Genomic DNA, 25,696 nt, shown 5'->3' on the forward strand with positions numbered 1-25,696 from the left:
TATTTTTTAATGAGTACAAGTACAAAGAAGTTTATTTCTGACATACAAGAGGAAAGTACAAATCCAGAGGAGCACTCCTATGGTTCCCATTTGGCAGAAGGTTTGAAGGCAGGGACTGAATGAATTCCACAGTAGCATGAACTGCACAGGGCCATGCAGGATTTGTGCACAGAGAAGGATGCTCCTCGAGTACCTTGGTTATTGCACTTCTATCCAGTAGTGTGTGTTTAGGCTTCAAACAAGCAAGATACTAAACAATAAAAATAAATCTAGAAATAACTAACTAAGCTGGTGCTTTGGGCTTCAGATTTCAGATTTCATCTCCCAGAACCAGCTCCTGAGCTGCCTCAGGCTCAGGCTTCCAGCCTGCTTGGTCCTCCAGGCTTTCTAATTCTCTCCTCACTTCCTGGATGACGCTGCTTTCCTCGTAATCAGAGAGGAGATCTTGAGGGATCAGGCTGAGGAAGGGCATCTCATCCATGGTGAGGGGATCTTCTTTTTCAGGGTGCTGTGTGTCATTGGCAGACAGCTGGCATACAGATGTGGTGCTGTGGCTGTTGGGAAAAGGCACATCTGGTCACACAGTCCATCATTTTGTGTTCTGCTAGCCTGTGAAATTCTCCATTCCCTCCCCAGATGAAAAGATGCCAAAGGCACAATGGGTCTGCCCTGGCTGACTTCACCAGCACCTGATTCTTACAGGCTTGACAGCTGGTCAGTCATAAATGGGATTTCCACATCCAGAGATCCTGACAGCACAAAATGTTTGATCCTGGTAAACGACAGCAGTGGCCCTCAAAATAAACAGGTAACAAAAAAAGGTTACTTGAATCTTCAGAAGTTTCAGATAGAAACTTCTGGGCAGTTCAGCTACATTCACACCCCAATTGATTTCTGGGTTTCTGTATCCTCATCTGAAACGTTGTTCTTGCTAGACCTGACATTTGCTGACAGAACTTCCCTGAGGTTAGTGGCACATTAACAACAATTTTGGTGCTGATGGGATGGGATGGGATCAGCTCTGCTTGCTTCCTTAAATGACATTTATGAAGCAAAATGTTACCCAATTCCTTTTCAAGCATGAAAAAACAGAGTTGGACACAGAAGAGAGAAATATTAATCTGCATCTCTATCCCAGCTATGATGTCCTGTTGGAAGTTTAGATGATGCTGGAAGTGTAGGAGAAAACTTGGAGAGTTCATTTCATAGAAAACATCGGTTTTCTAAAAATGCTTTTAGCAGAACTGAAATGATCTCACTCTCTGCCAATGAAATTGCTGATGATACAAATAACTCCTTTAAAAGAAGTATTAAAAGCATGACCCATGAAAAGTTTGTATTAAAATTCCTTTAACATAGGAATTCCTTTTATATTCTAAAACAAGCAAAAATCAGGCAGAAACCCAGTGTCCCACGGAGAGTTGGTGGGCAGGGACTGTGTGCAGAGGATGGAACTGGAATGGTGCATTTCAGCAGCTGGTAGCACTGGCTGATTAAAGAGCAGTACCAGCCCATGAATTCACACACTTCATTCACCCTGGACCCCTGTGCTGCCAAACTCAATCAGGCACACCTGTGTGGGACACAGCAAAAGGTGTGGATGCTGCTGATGGCAAAAACTGCCAGAACCTTTCCTAGCGAGGCAGAATCTGAGTTCTGCAGCCACTGACCGCAGAACAAACCCCTCCAAAGCTCCAGGCCGGGTTTGGTGCTCACCTCTGAGGCTGGCAGCTCAAGCCACCTGCACAGGGACACTGCTCCAGCACCCCATCGGGCTCCAGGTCCCAGGTGATGAGGTTGAGAAGTCTGTTGGAAGGATCATGGCAGGGCTCCCCCTCCTCGGGTAAGGGGGTGCACACAGGGAACAGAAGCTCTGCAGGCCAAGGGAAAGGCATTTTAGGAGAAGTCTGCTAAACTGGGTGACCCCATGTTTAATTCTGTTTGCAAGATATAAAAAGAGGCTCGACCTCTTTTCAAGTTCCCTGAGGTGACAGGGAGCCATGAGCACGTTTTTCCCACTAGGTGGGAGTAAGACATTTGAAGTTTATCCTTAATGAGCAAGATCAGCCCAACTCAGACACTGCTGTCAAGGCAGCTCCATCCCTTGGAGATCCCAAACTCTTCTAATCCCAAGAAAACTGACAGTACAGGGAATCCTTTGCAATGAGTGCCATTGATGGTTTGAAATCTGAATAGAGACATACCTCTCTGTTATTTTTTTCTATTTCTTTGCAGAGGCTGCAAATACAGAGCAATTGGTCAGAAACTAGTGAGCTTACAAGAACTGCAACTCAGATATTAAATTTATTTTATCAATTCTGCTGTGGGCAAAGCTGCCTGTGGCACATGGGGCTTGGCACCCTCGTTCCTACACGGGGCTGAATTTCAGCCTGTGTAAGAAATTAGTTAGGAAGGCTGTGTCCTTTGGGTTTCCTATGTCAGTAACTCTCAGTCTCAGCCTGGAATTCAGCTCTTCCAGATGCTCCTAGAAAACCTCCCTTCTTCCTCTTGTCTCCAGTCACCTCATATGGCAGGATGAAATATGAGAAGAACTCAAACTCTATGTTTTTGGTCATACACCTCATCTATGTGTGTGTGTGCATGCACAGACACGTGTGCTTTAATGTACATGACCTACCAGCTCCCAGGTTCAGAACATTCCACACTGAGCAGCAAATACCCCCCAGTTTACTACAGCTTTATGTAAAAACACACATCTTCATTAGCACTACCCTTTGCATCTCTCTAGTGATGGAGAAAGGCCTGGAGGTCAGGCCTGACCTGAAAAACCCTAAAGCCCTGCTAAAGCACACAGAGAATAAAAATTCATTGCTAATAATCAAGAGCACTATTTTATGTGCTAACAAGAGTATTCTATCAATATACATCAATGTTCTTTACCTACTGAGATATATAGATATAGAGATATAGATATAGATATATAGAGAGAGATAGATATAGAAAAATAGATATAGAGATAGAGATCTAGAGATAGAGATAGATAGATATAGATTATATAGATATAGATATAGATTATATAGATATAGATATAAAATTTTCTAAATTTTAGTATTTTATCAATATTCCTCAATGTTCTTACCTACTGATATATATATATATATATATATATATATCTCAGTATATATATAATTTGCTTAATACCTATATATCTTGCTCCTTCCTAACCAAACTCACTTAGCAGTGAAGGTCCACTGTGCAGTGCTCAACATCACCATGGGGAAGCTGAGCAGATCCTCTCCACTTCTCAAAGGTGCTGGAGCTTTCTCCCTTGTTTTCCTGGAATGCCCTGCAGCCTGATCCAGCAGCAGGCTGAGAGTGGGACAGGCCCAGCCATCAGGACAAGGTCTGCTCTGGCTCACAGCAGGGGAAAAAGCTAGGGAAGCATGTGCCTGGAGTAGGGAGCTGGCTGGAATTGTGTCCTGTCACTACCAAAAGAAATAGTGACAGGACACCAGTTCCTCACTGATAAATGCAGTGAGGAGCTGGCGGGGGTAAAACAGCAAAAGAATCTGGACCCCAACCAGAGAGGGCTGGGGATTGATTTCAGGTCCAAGAGCTTCTCCCCAGTGCTCCCTTCCGTAAATCAACTCTCACATTCCCACGTGGGCTGAGAGCCTGATCTGGGACATCATTCCTGTGTCTCTTGGCTGCCTGGGCACCAGTGCATGGTGTGATGGCCTGGAAGGCTCACATGAAACTCAGAGCATGAAATGTGTCTGCAGGCTGACTCTGATGGGCTGCTTGCTGGGAGGAAGGAGAAGCCACTTTCAGCCAGCTCATTAATTCCTTCTGCACATTTGTAACCCTACCATTTTTGCTCTGTTGTGTGTCAATTTGACACAGAACTCCCCTTTGGAAATGTGCATTTTTGTGCTTCTGCTGCTCATCTCTAGTGTGCAGCAGGCTTTGCTCCCAGCAGCATGCACCCTCCAGGCTGTTCCTCACTGCTCATTCTATCAGTTTCTAATGGAGTTATCCCAGTGCACCCCACAGGATCAGGGAGAACAACCTGCTGATTCTGTAGGGGTTTAACCACTTCCCCTGGGCAGCCCCACAGAGAAAAGCAAGGCACAACCTCCCAAGAATATTTCTGCGATTCACATTCCCTGAACCTCAGAGAAAGGGAAAACACAATTCTTATCTCACTTGCTGTGCCTGTTGTGCCACAGCAGAATGCAATGTGGAGACTGTTCACCCACAGGGATGGGGTTTGGTTCCCTTGCCCTGTGTGTGTGTGTCAGGACTGTGGTGACAGCCACGAGATCCTGGGCAGTGTGAGCAGGGTTTAGTGCTTGGCAGAGTCAGTTTAGATGCAATGTAACATATGTAATATAAAATAGAATAATATAGTACAATAAAGTAATTAATTAGCCTTCTGATATCAGTGGAGTCAGATGCATCATTCTCCTCCCCCTCGTTGGGGTTGCCTGAAAATTTGATATCCCTGGGCTAAAAATGTCAGCCTGCTGAGCTGGGCAGGGCAAAGGCCTGGGTACCTTTGTGGAAGGCACAGCAGGTGCCAGGGCTGCAGTCGTGCTGGCTCTCACAGATGGTGCCGTTCTCCCCTCTGGAGATGGAGCTGCTGCACTGGCCCCACACACAGAGCTGCTCCCCACAGCACTCCACATCCCGAGAGCAGGCCTGCAAGGGAAAGGCAGGGCACAGAGCTGGGCACAGAACTGGGCACAGAGCTGGCACTCCAGCACTCAGGGTATGGCATCACACAGAGCTGGGCACAGAGCTGGCACTCCAGCACTCAGGGTATGGCATCACCCAGAGCTGGGCACAGAACTGGCACTCCAGCACTCAGGGTATGGCATCACACAGAGCTGGGCACAGAGCTGGCACTCAGGGTATGGCACCACACACAGCCCCACTCAGAGCTGGCCCTGGCCCTGAGCACCAATTGCCTCCTGGAAAGATCTGTCCCATTCCCACTGTTCAGGCAGAACTGCTGCATCCCTCACCTGCAGCACACACAGAACTCCTGCCAGACAGAAGCTCCCCAGCTCCTCCATCCAGCCCAGCCCTGGGCACTGCCAGGGATGCAGGGGCAGCCCCAGCTGCTCTGGGATCCTGTGCCAGGCCTGCCCACCCTGCCAGGGAACAATTCCTCATTCCCAATCTCCCATCCAGCCCTGCTCTCTTTCAATTTAAGGCCACTGCCCCTCCTCTGTCCCTACATGCACTTGCAAAGTGTCCCCCTGCAGCTCTCCTGCAGCCCTTTGGGAACTGGAATGCTGCTCTAGGCCCTCCCTGGGCTCCTCTCTTCTGCAACCAAGGGAAACAAAGAATTAATAAATGAAATATCATCAGTGGAGAACATTACTGATTTTTTTTTCCATTGCCAAATGCAGTCAGGAATTGACAAAATTTCCAGAAGAATTGTTTTCAAAGAGCAAAGCAAAAACCAAGCCTTACTAAAATCCATTTTGGAGTTCTAATGAGAACCAGACCTCATTGGTAACCAAGAATCTTTGAAAAAAACCTCTCTGAAATAAATCTCCTTGTGAATTTCGAGCTGAAGGTTGCTTTGTGTGAAACCCAGTGTTTCAGCTGCACACACCTAAGGAATCAAGCTAACAAAAGCTGTGTGTGTGTCACCTGGTTTCCTTTTCCAGGTAGCTGGGTTAACAATCTGAAACAGTCAGAGCAGGTCACCATTTCAGCAGCTTTTCCTGTCTGGGCATCCAGACAAACCCTGCATTTCCTTCCCAGGGGGTCCCACAGGCAGTGCTTGAGCCAGGGCAGGGAGCAGGACTGCACTGGCACTGCTGAGAGCTGCTGGTGGAAGGGAAAATGCTCTGCAGCTGTGCAGGCTCTGGGGCAGGAGCTGATCCACCTCCTCCAGCCTGAGCTCACTCCACAGCTGGGATCCAGTTTTTACCTTCTTTATCCTACCTGAGAACTGAAAAGAAAAGGTGGGGAGGGGGAGTAGGTGTTGGGCCATCACAATCTTGATTTTTAATTACTCCCTGGTAACATGGGAATTTTTTTACCCTCATGCAGAAATCTTTGCAGCTTCTTTTCTGTCAATTTTGGCTTGCTGACATCAGCAACAATAACTGCCTGAGTTTCTGAAGATCACATGAAAGCCCATCCCATGCAGGACTTACTGTGTGCTGGGGCTTGCAGAGCTGGCATTTGTACTCCAAGGTGGAGAACTGGCAGTACCTCCCTGGCTCACAGTCTTCATCAATGATACACTCCTGGAGGAAAGGACAAAAGAGGGATTCACCAAAATCCATTCTCCTTGAAACACCACAGGTGCTTCTCTGTTTGTATTTCTTATTTGGGAACCTGGACCAAAGCTGGCTGGGGTTCTTTGGTCAGTCACAGCTCTGTAACAGACCAGGGCTCATCTCAATCCTCTGGCCTCACATTCCCCTCCCTGAGCCCGAGGCAGTGAGCAGAACAGACAGGGAGAGTGAGAGATTTTTGCACCCTCATGTCTGGTTCACAGGCAAAAATTGTGTGATCAACCCTCTTCTCTAAAGATATTTTATTTTCTCCAGGCTGGCAACAATTTAATCAACAGGAGAATAACTCATAGCACTGTCCTGAGTCACCTGTGTGTGACCTGTGCAGCGCTGGTTTGCACCATTGCTAGTGGGAAGGAAGAAGGGGAAAAAGGAAAAGGGATTACACAAAAAATCCCTGAATTCTCTGAAGCAAGCACTGGACTGCTCTTTGGCACACACTGATCTCACTGAGATCAGTGCAGCCTCTACTGACAGTTCCCTCTGAGCTTCTGGTTTCCTTCAGATCTCCCCCAGATCCAGCCTGGGGGGGCTCTGGCTCTGCTCTGCAGCAATCAGCCTTGTCCAAGTTACCCATTCTGGCCACCTCAGATGTTTCCCCACAGTTTGCTGCATTCATCTTGTGCAAATTCAGAGACCTCCAAGATCACAGAGCCCAGCCCAGCCCCAACCCCTCAGCTAAGCCCTGGCACCCAGTGCCACATCCAGGCTTTGTTAAACACCTCCAGGGATGGGGACTCCACCACCTCCCTGGGCAGAACATTCCAGAACTTTATCACCTTTCTGTAAAAACTTTTCCCTGATATCCAACCTGTATTTCCCTTAGCACACTTGAGGCTGTTTGATTACTCAGAACACAGAACAGAAGCTAAACCCAGTCTGGGGCCTGATTCTTTTCAAGTCCACCCCTCAACATTTATGATGATATGTTTATAATTCAGAATAATTCATTTTAGCTGTTTTAGGGAATTAGTTTCACCAGGCCTAGGCTGCTATAAACTATTGCAATGTTTTTCTACTTCACTATCCCAGTACTGTGTGGGGTTTTTGTTTTTTCTTTTTTTTTTTCTGTTTTTTTCTTTTCTGTTGCTACATAACCAGGTGGCTCAAATCCCAAAAATCCCAATGTTATGCAGAATGTTGGAGGTTTTGTGGCTCCAGGTGAGCAGCCAGCCTCCCCCCTTCAGCAGCTCCTCTCTTCTAGGCCAGCTCTGTGTTTGTGGCTTTGTCAGCTGCTTTCATGCATGCCCAGTCTAAACCCTACCCAGAACAGGCTCTCCCACTGCTGCTCCATCCCCTGTCAGGCAGACAGCCAGCCCTTGCTGTAGTCAGGTTTTCCAGCTGACAAAGAAAACCCTGCCATGATTGCTGTAAGCTCATGGAATAACTCTAGCTCTGAAACCACCTAACACCAAAGCTGCAATCCTCCAGTTGCAGCTTCCTGCTGAATTAATGAGTCCCACACCAAAAAACTTTTTCCTCTCACTGAATTGTGTCCCACCAGTTCAGACATTCAGTTTTATGAGAGTTTCCAGTCAGAGGAAAAAAAAAAATAAATCCCTTTGTGGTTTTCTTTCCTGGCATGGCAAAGGCTTCCCTTCAGATGAGCTCTGTGGAATTGTGTGCCACACTCCACAGTTAGTGAGAACCCAGTTCTGCTTACATGCAGATCTGTAACCATGCATTTAAAAATTATTTCTTTTTCCTTATTATTTATATTTCCTTATTTCAGGCAACAGACCTTTTCTGATTCAGCTCCCTTTAGACAGAATAATTGCTGGACAAGGAGCAAATCTGAGCTGCAGCAGATTCCATCAGCTGGAATCTGATTTTTTCCTGGAATTGCAAAACTAAATTATCTCTCAGAATGTTTTGCCATTCACCTGGGTGAACTGAGGAGAGGGAGTGCTGGCTTCTGCTGAGCAGCAGAGCACAAAGTTGGGCAGGTAACTCACAGACAGAATCAGCACACTGATATTGATGCACACCTCTCTGAAATCCCTTCTGGAGTAACACCAGCTGCTGCTGTGGCAAAGGGAGAACAACAAAGAGTGAAAGCAGCACTGCCTATTTATTAATGGCTGTGCTGGCACCCACCAACAACAGAGGCCAGGGTGGAGAATCCCATGCCAGGCACCTGCAGGGACACACTCAGCATCCTGTGGACTCTTATTGTAATATCCTGCAGCACCTGGAAGCTATTTGGGCATCAGGATCTGTTCCAAAACCAACAGGGGAAAAAAAACCAAAAAAAAAAAAAAAAAACCACCCAACAAAAAAATTGAAAATAATTGAATAGGTTCCTAAGTCTGCTGAAAGAAACTTCAGGTTTCATGCCTTTGGTAGATTCTGTCGAAGATTGTTGCTTTCCTAAGGAATGATTAATGTCCATTTTATTTGAAAACGCAGCAGTGAGAGATGTTGGTGATAGCTGAAGTGGCAGCTCCAGACACTGCAGAGGCTGGGGCAGGTCTGACAGTGCAGGGCAGAGCTGGAGGGACAAGCTGGGACAGCAGCACTTCCCTCAGGCCTTTGCACACACGTGGAAGGAGAAAAGAGTTTCTGTCTGTGTGCTGTGCCAGCCTGCAGCCCTGGGCTGGGAGGGGCTGCAGAATGGGCTGTGTGGAGAATGCAAATCACTTGGGTTTAAGATTTTTAAAAGTTTAATAGTAATAAAATGGTTATAAAAACAGCAATATATTTAGTGTAATAGTAATTTGGACAGTTTGGATTAGGACAATATGAGACAATAGGAACAAAGAGTTACAGACAGTCCAGGTACCTCTTTCTGGGCAAAATAAGCCTGAAAAAGGCCCCACATTAACAGAGGATTAACCCTTAAAAGCAACAGCCTGGTGCACATTCACACAGCTCATCCATGGTGCATCAATTCCATTCACACACAGGATTCTGGCTGGGCAGGGTCAGCTTCTCCCTCTTAATTCTAACAGTGACTTCTGGCTGAGTGAGGCAGGAAGAAGTTCATTTCTCCTGATAATGGAGCAATAAATTCTCTTTCTCTGAAAGATTCAGGTGTCCTGTGGCTGCTATCTGGTGTGAGTCCTTTCTTTAAAAAAAGTATCTTACATAGCACAGTTTCTATTTTAACATTTTTTTATAACCTAAAACTATATTTAACACACTGCTTAAGGAAATTAACACAGCATAGCTTATCTAACATACCAGAGATAATATTCATTTTAATATTTGTGAAAAGCCAATCATAAAATACCCATTTTTCACAGGCTGGAAGGGGCTGCAGGCAGCTCTGCAGCTGGGCTGGAAGGGGCTGCACTGCACCCACCCCAGCCCAGGGTGGGCCACGTCACCTCTGCCCAATTCAGGGAGGATCAACAGGGACAAGCCAAGAATTTCTCATTTCAAGTCATGAAGGCAGAACAACAAGCCAGAGTTAACCAGCTTCCATAAAATCCACTGTCTTTGGCAGTGCTCACCTGCTCACTGTGGCAGTCAGTCCTTCTAATGCTGGTGAGACTGTGTACTGAAATAACCCTCATTTTGCTTTGATCTTTTCCCCCTCAATCCTTAATTAAAACCCTAATTTTAGACTAAAAATTATTCTGGTGATGACTAGCCTTCAAAATGGACTCGTTGGTTTTAAATTCACAACTGGCACTTGATTTATCCATTCCCTCTCCCCACTCACCCTGCCTCCACATTCTCAGAAAGTTCTCCAGAGGTGACTTTAAACAAAACTCTTCACTACTCCTGTCTTCAGCCAATATTTCTCAGGGACTGTCTCGAGTGGGACTTTCTCTCCTGGGATCTTTACTCTTTAGTTTAGAGCCCAAGGAAGCAGCAGACAACATTTCAGTGGTTCTCTGGCATGGGAATGGTGAGATTCAAGGAAGAGAATCCCTTTTAACCTGCATCCCTGTGTAACCTGCATGGCTCACTTTGCTGGCTCCTTGTGATCCAGGCAAAGTTTGTGCCTATGAAGTTCTGCAGGAGCAGAGGGGAGAGGCAGGATTGCTTTCTGCACAGCTGGCAGGCCAGAGCAGCCCTTCCAGAGCGCTCACTCCTAACCCCAAGGCACTGCAGGCTCTCCAGCCATGAGGTGTGGAGGCAAAAACCAATGATTTTGGAGAGGTGAGGAAGCTCTGCCAGCAGAAACACAGCCCAGGAAACAATTCCACCAGAGCAACTGGTGTGACAATCAGAAAATGAGTGTTAGTAACAACCTGGGAAATGCATGGGAGCACCTCTCACTGTTTTTCAGACAATTTCCTCCAAAAGCTTCCCTGAACAAAAGCCCTTTCACATGTTTATCAAAAACTTCTCATACAAGGCAATTCCCTTCTCAAAATCCTGTAACTCTGGTAAAACTCAGTGTCAGCCTCCATAAACCACAGGCACAGATCCTTCCCAAACAGTGCCAGAGCTCACCCAGCTGCACCTGTGAGACAGCAGCAGTTCCAGCTGTGCTGCAGGGCCATGCTCACACTGGACTGATGTCTCAGCAGTGAGTCCTTCTAAGAGTTAATGTTTCTGTGTTTGCCAATCCCCCTCAGGTTTTGTTTCAATTTCTGCAAGTTGTTTCACGCAGGGCTGCTCTCCATTACTGTAGCAGATGGCAAAACTGCTGAGTAGCAAGGAAAAAAAAAAGAAGCATAAAACCTGGTTTATATCCTACATGTATTTAAGAATTTAAAAAAAGAAAAAAGGCAGAATTACATAGAATGGAATATTGTTTTATGGAAACTACTACCTTAATTTGAAATGCAGTAGCATTCCAGTTCCTAATCTCTCAGTTGTCTAGACAGGGCACGTAATGCATTTGTCTTTAATGAGATATGGATTAATTTGCCTAGAAATACCTCAAAACCTCTGTAATACTTTCCAGCAGTGCAAGTCTCTCACTGCTGTCCTGCCAAGCACTCAAGACTCGTAAAATCAGGAACTTCTGTTAAAAAGAGATGTCCTGAAAAGAGCAGCCCTGAGCTGAGAGCTGTGCTGGGGGTCAGGGCTGAGGGGAAAGCCAGCTCTTTGGGTGGCTGCTCCACAGGAATGTGGCTGCTGAGCTCTGAACCAATAAACAACAGCAAACAAGTCCCCAGGCTTTGTCCTGAACTCCTCCACAGAGCTAATCCCATCCGAGTCCTTCTCCCCCATTTCCCAGAAACATTTGATTTGGAAAAGCTTCATTTCTGCTTCTCCACATGACACAACATAAATGGAGGGAAAACATGTCTAGATGGCACAGCTGAGAGTGGCCTGAAGGCACCTGAGCTTGGCTTTGGAAAGGTTTCCTCACTGTCAGAAAGGGAATTACTGAGGCAGGCTGTGAGCCCCAGTAAACTGCTCACCACCAGTGCAAGAACTGCATCCCTTCCTGCACCACCTGCTCATTGCCCCCACACAGACAGAGATCCTGTCACTGATCAGACCCTCAGGCAGCTCATGCTCAAAGTCAAAAGAAGAAATAAATAAAACACAATCTCATCCACGGCTTCAAGGAACCGACTCCAACGAAAGAGGAAACTACACCCAAAAAACCCCAGAGAAACAAAACCAAAAAAAAATCCTGGCAAATGCCTCAGAATAGTGGGAAAAATGGTGCCTAGGTGCTCTCCCAGACCATGCTCTCTTGGTCAAAATCTCTCAGGATGCCTTGGAATAATTTGATAGCAGCTCACTCTGCAGAAGCAGCCACTTTGTTTTCTTCCCTCACCCTTTTTTTTTTCCTCAGTAACAATAACCTGATCTGGGCAGGACCACAGCTTCTGCAAATGCTCCTGTGTAGGAAACACAGTGCCAAGTACTCATTTCAGCCTGGTTTGCAGTGGGACCAAAGAGGGCACAGGAGAACTATTTCCATTTATGAGAAAACCCTCATAAATTATATTTCTGTCAGGTAATTAACATAATCTGGAAACCAAGAGCTATCTAACTAGGAAAGGAGAAAAGGACTGTGTCTATGTGTGTGTGTGTGTGTGTGTATTTATTTATTTATTTATTTATATGTGAGGTCAAAATACTGATGCACATTTATAATTAAAGTTTTCCTGATGAGTTTGCAATTAATGGTCCCAACTGAGAAATGCATCTATCTGTGGATCTGTGGATGGGAGAGCAACAACTCTTTGATCACCAGGAGATGTGTCTGAGCACTCATGCTCTGAGAGACCCTGGGTTTTACTGCAGATGTGCTGAGCTCCAGCAGCAGTTATGGAGCCACTGCAGGGCTGTGACACAAAGCCCTGAAGTGCCATTATCTGTGAGCAGCAGAGATCCCACAGCCCCAGCCTGGAGGCAGAGATGCTCCCTGGGAGCTGAGCCTGAATGCAGGCTGCTCTTGTCTCTGCAATTGGCAGCTAAAAAGTTCCAATGTGATTCACTACTCAACTATGGCAGTCTTGCAAATCTGTAAAAGCAAAACAAGGCAGACTGGCTGTACACAGCGAGGATGTGACACAGCTGGATGAACAGAAAAGCCTCTGAAAACAAGATTTCTGTACTTAATGGCTGCTGGCTAATCTTCACCAGCACATTAAGAGTAGCACACTGAGAGCAAGGTGCTGACCTGTGCCCCATCCCTCACTGAACTGATTTCAAACCCTGACTCTTATGGGTTTGTTCCTTTATAATGTGCTTTTTTTGCTAGTCTGCAGTTTCAACAGACTGATTAATTCTGTTAAAGGTGCCAGCCAAAGGTAATAATAATAATACTGCAACAGAAGCACATTGGGAAAGATCCACATTCAATGGATTTTGCCCATGGCAGAGTTGACAGTGTAGGAGACTGCTTTTACTGCAGAAGAAATGGAATAGTTCATTTTCCAGGAGCTGTAGGATTTGAATTACAGCAACAGCATTGAAATAAATCAGCTCCAGCATGAGAGGATTTTGGGAACACCAGATCCATGTCTACCTAAGGATGGAACAGGTATTTGGGTCATAGGTGTGGACTCTTGGAAGCTTTGTCAAGACCTCCTCTTTGGGGCACTTGTTGGGATTACAAAAGAGCCTCTCTTATTTTATTAGTCCCTTATTTAATTTTCCATCTGAAATCTGGAGGATATCAACAACATGAGATGATGACTGTTCATGAAGATTCATCCCATTTCCTAAACAAACTCAAATGAGACAGAAATGAAAAAGGGCCTTCAGCACACTCTTTTTGTCCTTCCAAAAGGACCATAAGAATATGAATGTACTGCAGATTTCCACCATGTGTGAGGTCCAAGACAAACACCTACCAGGGGACCAAACCTTTCCCTTGCTGACAGAGATGAGATATCCTGGACCAAGGAAAACCACTAAGGCTCCCCTTTGCCTGACTCTCACATGTCCTAAGATCCTGCTCCTCCCCCTGGGCTTTCCAAGGGAAGAAGCTTGAGGGATTCCTCATATGACATAAAGTCAGGAGCAGGCTCTGAGTCATTTCCACAGAGAATAACAAGTAAACAGACCCAGAATTCCCACCCCACCCTGTGTCCCTTTAGTACCACCGTGCTGCATCACAGTAGGTGTGACTGGAAGGGAGAAGGGGATTTGTTCTGAAGGTGAGGATCAGGACAGGCAGGACAGGGGAGGGGGCTCTCTGTGGAAGCTGCAGAGGTGAAGGATCACCATGATGCAATCACCAGTGTGGTGTCCCTCAGTGCTATCAGTGACTCAGCCTCTCACAGGCCAGGCAGACACTCACTGCACAAAACAAGCCAAAATGCTCCTTGTGAATCACATGGGAGGAAGGACAAAGCTGAGACTCATTCAGCTGACATAGAAATGCATTTCTCAAGGCTTTGCATGTCAAACCACCATTCTACAGAGCTTCCTTCCTTCCTTCCTTCCTTCCTTCCTTCCTTCCTTCCTTCCTTCCTTCCTTCTTCCTTCCTTCCTTCCTCCTTCCTTCCTTCCTTCCTTCCTCCTCCTTCCTTCCTTCCTTCCTTCCTTCCTTCCTTCCTTCCTTCCTTCCTTCCTTCCTTCCTTCCTTCCTTCCCAGAAACAACTTCAATTCACCCCTTTCCTTCAATTTCCATGGTTTAGCTTCATAAATTATAGTGCAAAACATCATCAAGCTGGACTGGTAACTTCTCACACCTCTTCCTGACTCTACACAAATGCACAGAAGGCTGAGCAATTACTGATAACATTCATTCTCTCCCCCTAGGCACTGGTGTAAAACCAGAATCATTCCACACATTTTGTAGAATCTAACCCTCCTCAAGTCCAGGCAAAGATTACCTAAGCCTTGGGCTCATCATGTATGGAACAATGTGTTCTTGGGCCAGCCTCCCAGCCACAGCAAATTCTGCCACCTTACCTCTGACAACACAGATGTAACAGCTTTGACCCATTTATCTGCATCCTCTGTATCTATCTCAACCAGTCCAGGATTGTAACAGATGCAAATAAAAGATTTTTAAAAGAAAAACAACTCTGCAATACATCCAGAGCTGCAGCCTGTATTTCCTAAAGCCTTAGCTACTGTTGTTACCTTTCAGCTAAGGCTTGCTGCTTAATTAGAGAACATGGTTTCAGCTAAAATCTCAAACAAGCAGCTGCTGGAGCAAATGGATTAAGTCATGTAATCAAAACCAGTGGAAAAAAAAAATTCTCATTTGCCTTAAAGCTTCTCCTCTCCTGGTTAATTTGTTACATGTGTATGGCAAGAGGAAACACTGCTGATGAACCTTCAGTGAAGGAAATCCATACCATGACCTCTCAACAGATGTCACTAATCACAAAATTGCCACCAGCACACATAAAAGATTCCCTCTTCTGCATGGATGTCACCATAAAGAGAAGAGAACCCCAAACATTTCTCCTAGAATAAACAGGTTGATCTAGGAGAGGCAGCAAACCAAACCATTCATGGTGACTTGTTTTAATGTCTCCCTACAACTTGGATGTGATCTCTAAAATACAATGGCACAGCCCTGGATGGCCCAGCTCAGCCTGCTGTGAGAGGGAGAGCTGAACCCAGCCCAGGGAAAGGCAAACAGCCTCCCTTTGGCTCTTGGCTTGTTGGCAGAGGAGATGTGGCAACCAGAGTGCAAACAAGGGAGAAGCAGGAACCTTCACTCCTCCCTGCACATGGAAAGCTTCAGACAGGGCAGGATGTATTCCCACAGCCAACAGGAACACTGAGGGCTTTAGAAGAGGTGCATGGACACTGCTGGAGCACTGGCTGGAAGAGAGAGCTTTGTACCCTTCAGGAGAACTCCCTGGTTTTCCAATCTTCTCTCACTGACCATGCCCAGAGCATGGAATCAGCTCTAGGCACTGCCACTGCATTACAGGGACAGGTCATTCTTGGTGAGGGGACATTAATCACAACCAGAGCCACTCAAAGGGTAACAGTCCAGGGAGAGAAAGATGCTGAGGTGACTCTTCAGCCAACTTGATAAAAATATTCTTTTTCTTTGGGGTTTAGCTGGAATAGAAATACCACATTACAGCACATGAGGATCTGGGAAATTCCTTAACAATTCTAAATACAGGCATGGACTGGAATTGCTAATGAAGACTTTTGGAATATCTGTTAGTACTGCACAGTTTTGTTTTCCTAACTTGATGGAAAACAAACAACTTAAACTAAGCTAGACTAACAGAAATATGAGAGACATCCTAGTCACTCTTCTAGTATCTCTTTTCATTACTAACCAAGTAAATTTATTAAAGTTATCTAAACTGCTTCAGACTCCCACTGATACAAACAAGAGCAGGATTTGATACCTTTAATTAGGAGTAACCCTTTGGCTGTTCCATCTGTTTGCTTGCCTGGAAATCTAAGCCACCATTTAAGAGGAAAAAAAAATTACAAAAAAATACTGATGTGTGTTCTCTGCCATGGCTGGTTGTGTTTTCAGCCAGAACACCTGCCTGGCTTGGCCCTCAGCAAAAGGCACCTTGTTCCTCCTGCCCCTGGTAAGGTCTGGCAGCTGCTCCCACTGCTTTTTTGCTCAGGGTCAGTGAGCCCCAGAGCTGAAGTGAGCCTCACTGCTCACACTGTGGCCACTGCACTGTCACCAACATGACTATGAAAAATCCTTTCCTTAGGATTTTTCCCTCCTGAGAAGCTGAGAGGCCTCAGGAACAAACTGCAAACAAAGATTCTCTGCTGCTGTGGGATGCACCAGGTGGATCTGGGATTGGTCTCATCTGGTTGTTTCTAATCAATGGCCAATCCCAGCCCAGCTGTCCAGACTGTCTGGGTCACAGACAAACCTTTGTCATTCATTCCTTTTCTATTCTTAGCCAGCCTTCTGATGAAATCCTTTCTTCTGTTCTTTTAGTAGAGTTGTAACATAATATATATCATAAAATAATAAATCAGCCTTCTGAACATGGAGTCAACTTTCTCATCTCTTCCCTCATCCTGAGACCCCTGTGAACATTGTCACACTGCACCCTGCAGGGTCACACAAGCCCCTGATGTCTGTGCCCCCTGTCCCCTCTGTGTGCACCCACAGCTTCTCAGGGAGAAAACCAGCTCAGGGTGGAGCAAGCCCAGCAAACAAAGATGTGGGCACTGGGGAGTGTGCCAGGCAGCTGGTAATTGCAGGGATTTCCCACCTTCCTCCTCAGAGAAGTTTCTTTGTACAGGATCAGACCTGACTCTTGCATTTCAAACTCCTCCTGGCAGCTCTTTCCATTCACTGAGGCTAACATTCAGATTGGGTTTTGGCCAGAGCCCAGTGAACATCAGATGGCTGTGAAAACCACTGGCTTTAGATACTCTGTGACTGGCAATAAGGCCATCCTCTCATCCATGACCTAAATTAAATCTCTTAACAGCTTTTGCATCACTAAGGAGCATTTGGTGCTCATGGAGTTACCTGTGAGTCTCAGAGATAGGCACACAGTCCATCACTCCTTTCATACAAGAACAAGTCCCTCTCTACAAGATTCACAGCCTGAAAACACTCCAGGTTAATAAGAGCAACTCAGGATGTTAATTAAACAATTCTTCTCCTCCTTAGCTAAATCCTCTTTCCCTTTGCACCCTTCTCCACACCATTTTCTACTCTAACAAGCACAGGCTACTTGTCCCCATAAACTATTCCCACTTGCCCCAAGGCTTCATATTCTACATTGCCAAGACCAAAACTGAAAAGGGAACCAAAACAGGGGGTTCAGTGAAATATTGAGAATTGGCTGAGGATGTCTGACCATGCCATGAGGAGCCATGGCTCTCCAAAACAAGTACAGTTTGCCTTATCTGCTCCTCCAGCAAGGATTCCCTGAAGGGTGGGTGCTGTGCAGAACAGAGCTGCACTGGCCCAATGGTTAATGGAGCAGAGCAGGCTGCGCAGCTAGCAGAAAAGCAGACTGAGAGTACCAGGGAATTAAATTATTAAGTATACAAAACCTACCAGATTTGGATATTACGTGATTTTTGGCTAGACAGAGACCTGGATTTCAAGCCAGGAATGCTCTTACTGTGTCTATTGATAGTTTAAGGCTGTTGAGTGCAAGTCAGCAGGGACTAAAAGTTCTGTGAAAAAAGCAACAAAAACATTGGACCCAAATAAAAGACTGCCCAAAACAAGTGCCCTCCCTGAGATACTAGGAAGCAGAAGTCAACACCAAGATGCTGCATTTTCAAACTGCTGCCACTGACTCCTCTCCTGCAGTGCTGCTGGTGGAAACATTGCAATTTCCATTCCATGGATTCTTCCTTCTCAATTTCCAGAGCTTCCTGTCTGCAGAGCACTGGTAGGAACTGCTCTCCCTGGAGCAGTGTGAGCCTCAAAGAGAGCAGCTGCAGTAAGTGTGGCTGAGAATATGGTTGGTGAAATCATCAGACAAGGTGCCCAAAGAGGAACCAAGTGGTTACTTTGGCACCTCTGGATATGGGCAGGGAACTGGGAGCATGAAGAGCTGCAGCTCAGCCATTTAAACCACTCTTTTCTCTAGAAAAGAGGGGAATTGAACTGTTTTCTTTCTCTTTAGCACTTTCCTGCTGGAGTAAAGATCAGGGCTGCCAAAGGGTTTGAAGGAGGCTGTTACAGAAGGGATGCCATCTGTTCTGTCTGTGCACATAGAGCAGAACCTGCCAGGTCACTTGTAGCAGCTGTCCCACAGTGACACCTCCCTGCCCAGAGCTCCAGAGCTGCCCTCACCATGGAGATGGAGGCCTGGGCATGGCAGGCTCTCCTCCTAAGGACAGGCTGGTGTTTGACATCCCTGGGAGCAGCTGCTCTCAGGGTTTGCACAAGGTGTGGCCCCAGCACAAGTGAGCACACAGCACTCCCACCCTGCAGGAGGAGCAGCAAACACAGAACCACACCAGAGAACACCAGGGCAGCTCTCCTCACCTCCCACAAAGGAACTTTGACCTGTGCTGTGGCACCCAAGAGGAGGCACAGCCCTGCCCTCAACAGCCTCTGCCACCAGGGGCAAGAAAAAGAAAGGATCTGTTCCACAGTGAAATGAGAAATGTGCTATATCCTTCCAGTTCCCTGCTTCACTCTCCCTAGACACCAGCATCATTAAAAATCTCTTCCAAAAAAGAGAATTGAAAGCTAGCAGATATACTTCTACTAAAATTTGGGGGGAAAAAAAACTGCTAAAAAACTCACAAAAACAACCTAGCTAAAAAGAGGTACTGCTTTTAAAAAATTATTTATCATACTACTAGAGAGAAGAAAAAAACTCAGGTACTCTAGCTTTGAATTACAAGAGAGAGTTTGTAATAGAAGAGAGAGTAAATTACTGCTCTGAATGGAAGTGAGAAGAAATGCAACTAATCTTTCTGTAGCAAGCCTTACCAGTACCAGTTTTGCTTCCTTTTATTTTTCACCCTAGCTTTCCCTTGGTTAGGCTAATTTATCATACTTGATACAGGCCTAGCCAACCAGCTAGAAAAGATATTGATTTTCACAGGATAATGAGGAATGCTGTTATTTTTTGCTGTGTTCTGTGCTTGGACTTTTGACTGAAAATACTTGATTAATTTGCAAGCTACCCAATGCTCCCTGAAGAAACAAATTACAGAGTCTTGGAGCCTGAAATCCAGGAACAAATGGATGTCAAGCCCTCCACAGCCTTTATGCCCATCCAGCTACCTCTTGCCTGTGTTTGGCCTCTATAAAGACACAAGACTGCTGGATTGAAGCCTGACATGCACAGGGGTGCCTGCCAGCCCTCAGTGACATCTGAGAAAGTGAATGTGAGTCTGGGAATGTGCAGGGGCCTCCCAGAAATGCAGTGCCTCTGAGGAACTGGAGTGCACTGCCAGACATGGCAACGAGCCCAAGCCCACTTCTGGAGACTCCCACCAGCCCCAGCCACAAAAGCTCTGTCAGAGGAGCCACCACTCCCAGAGAGCAGCCTGAGGAGAAAATGCTGCTGGGATGCAGAGCCAGGAAGAAAGAGGCTGAAAGGGAAAGTCTGTGTGGGGAGGATCCTCCCTCGTGTCTCTGTAAGATCTGCACTTTCTGTACATGTACATGCTGATGGTATGCTCTGTTGGTGTGTGCATTGGTACCTGCTTCAGGAAGACAAGCACTGGGATTTGAAATGCAGGCACATTTTAACCTCTTTTCCATGGAGCTGCTTCTCCAGTGCTGGATTTCTCATTGCAGTCTGTCAGTGGATTGATTACTGCAATGCAGACACTTCTTTGCTTTCTTGTGAGGCTCTCGTGTCATCTCCAGAAAGGTGACATGAAAAGCTTGCAGTGATTTCAGAGGCTGATAACTCAGCCCAGAAAATAAATGTGAACTGAGGAGGGGTAGGGATCCAGGTATCACAAATTACTGCAGTGATCAATGACTCAGAGTTTCAATTTCAGAGCACGTGGTTTGTGACAGTGCTTGGCAAATCCTTCTTTCTACCAACCAAATTTGTAAAGAGCAGGAGCTGTGGGAACCCTTAACTTGTACAAGTTTGGATACAAACAGCTGTGGAACCAGTGGAATCACTCTTCCACCACCTGTGGTCTGGGAAGCCTGCTGGAGAGTGGCCAGGACATGTCACAGTGTCACACAAAACTTCAGGTATGAAAGTTTGTGCTCATAAAAGTGACCTAAGGGCCAGTGCAAAGTTTTCTGCAACTCATTTCCCAATACTTTTACCTTAAGTTGACAGACCTAAGCAACAGTGCCTTTTCATTTGGACAAAATTTTTCTTCTGCTTCACAGACCTCTCCACAGCACCACTCCTTTCCTTGCTGCAACCCAAATCTTCCAATGCTTAATTGCATTACTCCTACAATATTTCTTTGTCCTTCTAATAGCAAAAGTGATTCATATTCCCCTTTCATGTCTAGAGTTTGCCATCACTTTCAGATTTGCTCCTTTTGGGCACCTCTCAGTCACATTAATTTCACTCTCTCCTCAAACAAGGACCAACTACATCTGGAGGCTGCTTCTCCTCCAAGTTGGCAGCCTCTAAATAAGGTGTTTGTACCCTGGGCATGCTGAAAGTTCAGAATGAGTGTGAGGGGGGAAATGAGCACTGACAGCTCTGCTCCAGCAGCCTGCAGGGGTTGCTGGGGACCAGGGGCTGCAGGATGTCACTGAGGAGGAGCTGGCAGCCCCAGCTCTGGCTGCTCTTGCTTCAGAGCTGCACCAAGGCTGCCACCACAAAATCAGACAAGAATCCTCTGTGCATTCAGCCCTCACATCCTTCAGCTGGAGCTCTGAGAGCACTGGGAGAGCTCTGGATGCAGCACTCAGTCAGGCAAGCTTCCCAGATGGAAAATGCAGCTGTACCTTGATATATGAAGCTTATAAGGAACTGTGTATGAAAGCTGGAGAAAGGTAATTCAGAAATAATTTTTACAGCTGTGAGAATGACTAGCCACCACAGGCAAGCCAAAAACATTATGAAACATCACTAGTGTTGTGTTGCAGTGCTGAGAGGGTTAAAAAGTTTGCTTTTGTACACTGGGATTGAAGATGATGATCACATTTGCTTGGAAAAAAATTGGATTGTCTTCATTACTTATTGAAAAGCACTGTGTAGGATGTTGACTCTTTGTATAGAATCAGCTGTAGTTTAGAATAGTTACAATTTGCTTTATACCCTGAGTTTTCACTTAAGCTACAAGCTTTGCAAAATAGTAAAAAGAAAAAAAAGGTAAAGTTGCTTGTGTGTGCTATATTTTGCTACTTGCCATTTTCAAGCTTAAATAGCAGTATTAAAACATGAGCCTGCAAGAGGGAAAACTTTAGGAAAGAGGCACTAATTTAAGGTTCTGTATCCATTAAAAATCAGAACTACTGACATAATTTTTCCATAATTACATTTGTGAAATGATTTCCATAGTTATATTTATAAAATCGTTACAGAGCTGCTTCTGTGAAAGAGCTGGAGGTAAGTTCTTCTAAAAAAAGCCAGGCTATGTTGAAGTAAATCAAATTACAAACTCAGTCAGATGAAGCCAGCCCTCAGAGGAAACCTGGCAAGCCCAGTCTTAGCAAGAGCACAAAAAATAATCCATTTTGGTAAGACTATAACAAAAGAAAAAACAATTTTGTAAAGAATATTCTTGATCTTTGAAACTCCTTTGAGAATCCTTAAACAACCATATTTTGAGGGGAGGGGGATTTATTGTCCCATCTCTCTCTTCTCCTCAAAGTGGCATTTCAGAATCAGTTGTCCATCACGGTGTTAGGCTTGAAAAGCAAATAGAGCCATATGTTGTTCTAAAGATTCCTCAGAAATGAAGGATTTGGGGTTATTTTCAACTGTTTAGATCTGTGAAGCAATTTTTAAATGGAAGACAAGATCACTGTTATGCCAAGGATTTATCCACACTCACTGGAAAGGGCTGTGGAACTATCTCTGCTATTTGACATTTACATTTGACAGACAAATAGCCAAACATGTCTGTTAACCACAACACTGGAACTCTGTTTCCAAGCCATATTATTCCTAAGTTAAACTAATTAACACCCACATTTTTGTTTTAATTAAAAGACATTTTTGACTGCTTACCCAATAGTTTTGTGTTTCAAAGCATTCTAAAATTTTGTTAGGTGAACTCTGTCCCAGTCTTCTGAACAAGGAACCCAAAGTTTTTGTTTGATTTACAAAAAGAAAGAAATGGGCTCACTTACATGATTCCTTTTGTTTTCTCCATCTCTTATGGATGTAACAACTGTCTCAGAAAAAACTGTTGATCCAGTTTTGTTATCTGTAACCTGATACCAGAAAGGAACAAAATATCAACCTACAGTTTTTATTAGTCCTTTGTTGCTCTCAGCCCTACATCCTGCAATCATTAACCCACTCCCACCCCCTCTTTTTTCCCCATTTTGCTGTCACTCTTAATAAACCATAATCTGAGGGGAAAAGTGGATGACAGAGCTACTCCCTGTCTAGTTCAAATGACACTGTAAAGGAGCCAGCTGAGCAGGAGATGGTTGGGTTTTCATTCCCCATGAAATGGCTGTAGCTGTGTCCTATTTTTAGCAGGCCCTTTTTCAAAATAAATTGTTATTTCACACTAACCTTTTGTGACAGGTGTCCTTAACACTGTCACACACAGAAGATACAATCAAACCCCAAAGTAATTATCATCAGGGAAATTTACACTCCAAATTATTTTGTGAATGAACATGTAAAACTGGCCTGGGGGTAGGGGAGGTTTGAAGAAAACGTGTTTAAGAATGGAGAGCTCAGCAGATACAAGTTTTCTCATACCTTATCAATTTCTTGATGGGTCTGGACAGTTCTGTTGCCCACTCTGGTTTCTGTGTTGGACTCATTATGGTAGTTGGGAGGTAAGTCCTCAAAGCTGACTTCTGACAGCTTTTTTGCCCCTTCCTCTTCAGCTTCCATCTGCCAAATTAGAAAACATACCAAAACAACTGAAAAAATGTCCAAAATGTTGCAAAAGAGACCAAGCCAGGCTTGCTGTGCAGACCCCAGTGACAGACACTACCTGCCCCAGACACTGCCTGCAGCTGCCCTTTTCATGGGCCAGACAAACAGGGCTGAGCTAAACCCCTCAGCTCTGGGCTGCTGAAGCCAAAGTCACTCCCTGTGGGGGAAAAAGGTGTGCAGGCCACTGGCAATTTGGTATCTGCACAGGCTGGTGTCAGTGGAGAGCCCAGCTTTCTGCTCTGCACAGAAAACCACTGAAAACTTCAGGCAGACTTTCCATCCTGACCAAGAACAGAAAACTTCCTGGCAAGGGAGAGAAACAAAAGCCCCTTGAAGTCAACCCTGTGGATGAGGGTGCACACATCCAGAATTTAATCCTCTGTTTCAGTTCCTACTGTCTTTGTGGGATGAAGAAGGGCGTGAATCTTGTAAACACACAGAATAAATCGTGTTCTTTTATTTGCAACCACCGTAACAGGCCAAAAGTTCAACCAGGATGAACAACAGGATTTTTCCCAAGACAAAATCTCTCCTTTTGGTGTGTCTGTTTATTTTAAATAACAGCTGCAAATCTAAGTGCAAACCATTTATCTCCTTAGGCTCTGCTCAAACAATTCACACTTTGCACTGCACCCAGGCAGCAATCCAGAACTGACTACAGAAAAACAGACAGAAATTCTGATTACACCCTTAAGCATCTTCACAGCATTGTAAAGAATGGTTTGTCTCAATGTATTTGCAGTCTAAATGAAGTGGATAACAGTGGTAGATTTCAGAAACCGTCCAGAGGAAGCAAAATATCCGAAATTCTTTACTTATAGTAACCCAAGGTCTATTTCTGCAGCAGGTTGTCAGTTAGAGGTTTTTGCAGACTAAGTATTTTTGAATGAGAGGAAAAGAGAGCTTGAAAGGAAGATTCTTAACAGGTAGGGGAATGAAAAGCACACAAGAAAGGGGAGTGCAGGGACAAGGTGTTTTGACAACCATATGAGACAATGGTTCGAGGTCTGGTCTCAGTTTCTGGCTTTGAAACAGATCCTGGGCATTTCTGGGCCAGAAATTTGAGACCAAGACATGCAATTACACCACAGGCAAGCTGCCCCTCCACACGTTTTCAGGACACTTACAGCCCTGAAGGCTGGCTCGGGATACCCTGGTGAGCTTTAGCTCCAGCGGCACAAAGACCATCCCGTAACTCTTCCCTCCGCTCCTCCCTTCATCCCTTTGTCACTCCGGGCTCCAGCCAGATCATGGCCCGCACCTCTGCCCGCCGGCCCGGCACATGCCATGCCATGCCATGCCATTATCCCATCCCATCCCATTATCCCATCCCATAATCCCATCCCATTATCCCATCCCATAATCCCATCCCATCCCATCCCATCCCATCCCGGGATGCACACCGGCCGAGCCCCGAGGGCCGGCGGGCACCGGGCCGGGGAACCCGCGCTGCCCGCCCGCAGCCGCTCCCGGCGCGGCCGCCCCGGCTCCTTCGGGGCCGCTCCGGGATGCTGCCGGCGCTGCCCGGCCGGGGAGCTCCGGGAGGGGAGAGCCCCCCGCGGCCCCTCACCTCCTGCACGGCGTTGCGCAGCTTGTGCTGCGTGTCCTCCATCAGCGCCTCCACCTCCCGCAGCATCTCGCCCAGGCTGGCCGCCCGCCGCCGCCCGCCGCCCGCCGCGGGCCCGCACAGCGCGGCCAGCAGCGCGGCCAGCAGCGCCCAGCGCCGCATCCCCATGGCCCTCGGCTCCCTCGCCGTCCCTCCGCTGTCCCTCGGCTCCCCCGCTGGCCCCGCTGGCCCTCCGCTGTCCCTCCGCGGTCCCTCCGCGCTCAGCGCCGGCGGGCGGGCCCGGCCCGGGCGGGCGGAGCCGCAGCCCCCGCCCTGCGAGCGGGGAGGATGCTGAGACACGGGGGGAGATGCTGAAAGGATGGAGCAGTGAGAGTTTCCCGCTCAGACCCGAGAGCTTCTCGGTGTCTTGGACAGGTTTGATAGGAAGAGGACGGTGGGAGCTGCGTGGCACCGCCATCGTGGGCTTAGCTTTCCAGTGAAGGTTCTCAAGAGATGCTCTCGGCTCGGAGGGGCGACACGACCTGCATCTGGCTGGCCAGCGCCCCACTCTGCCTGACTAATTCCCTTCCAGTTTTTTCTAAAAAAGATTCAGGCAACATCATAATTTTGTATCTGAGTGTGTCTTCCCCAGTTTCCACGTCGTTTTTCCTCTTTGTGCCGTATCCCAAGAATTTCACGGACATTTTTTGCTGCAGTCAGCTCACAGCTCCAGGACAACTCTGTAGTGCCAGGATAGAACTGTCCTATAAGTCTCATTTTATTGTGGAGCCTGGGTGAGAGGTGATGGTGGGTAAACTGTGAAAGTCCTGAAAATTCCCTGCAAGTGCATTATTCCAATAATCACCAGTATAAACCCAGTGTTCCTGGCAGGCTGGGGCAGCTTCAGGCAGCTCTGAACGCTGGCAGAAATGCAGCAGAGCTGGGGATGTGCTGTCCCCAGAGGCAAACCCGTCCCTCCATCTCCCAGCAGCACATCATGCTTCTGTTCAGTGCCACAGAAGGTCTCACTCTGGCCACACCATGAATGTTAGCTTACTGGTAC

General features: G+C 46.3%; 1 protein-coding gene across 1 annotated transcript; it reads right to left on the reverse strand.

Annotated features, from left to right (window-relative positions):
- DKK3 (dickkopf WNT signaling pathway inhibitor 3) lies at nucleotides 1-24,837 on the reverse strand. The gene is made up of 7 exons (XM_030239686.2): nucleotides 24,658-24,837; nucleotides 22,905-23,042; nucleotides 22,319-22,402; nucleotides 6,138-6,230; nucleotides 4,518-4,662; nucleotides 1,717-1,873; nucleotides 1-554 (listed from the first exon to the last, which is right to left on the reverse strand). Exons 1-7 carry the CDS (start codon nucleotides 24,820-24,822, stop codon nucleotides 311-313), a joined length of 1,026 nt encoding a protein of 341 aa, XP_030095546.1. The 5' UTR covers nucleotides 24,823-24,837; the 3' UTR covers nucleotides 1-310.
- Between the last annotated feature and the right edge of the window lie 859 nt (nucleotides 24,838-25,696).

Source organism: Serinus canaria, chromosome 5, assembly GCF_022539315.1.
Source record: "Serinus canaria isolate serCan28SL12 chromosome 5, serCan2020, whole genome shotgun sequence".
Classification (NCBI taxonomy): domain Eukaryota; kingdom Metazoa; phylum Chordata; class Aves; order Passeriformes; family Fringillidae; genus Serinus; species Serinus canaria.

What these genes read in the sequence shown, in the direction of transcription:
- DKK3 (XM_030239686.2), bottom strand. Translation starts at nt 24,822, where the DNA reads ATGGGGATGCGGCGCTGGGCGCTGCTGGCCGCGCTGCTGGCCGCGCTG. An exon ending in TCTGCAAGCCCCAGCACACA is followed by an intron (nt 4,663 to 6,137) that starts GTAAGTCCTGCA and finishes TTTCCCTTGCAG; the next exon opens with GCCTGCTCTCGGGATGTGGA. An exon ending in CTGCTGTGCCTTCCACAAAG is followed by an intron (nt 1,874 to 4,517) that starts GTACCCAGGCCT and finishes CTTGGCCTGCAG; the next exon opens with AGCTTCTGTTCCCTGTGTGC.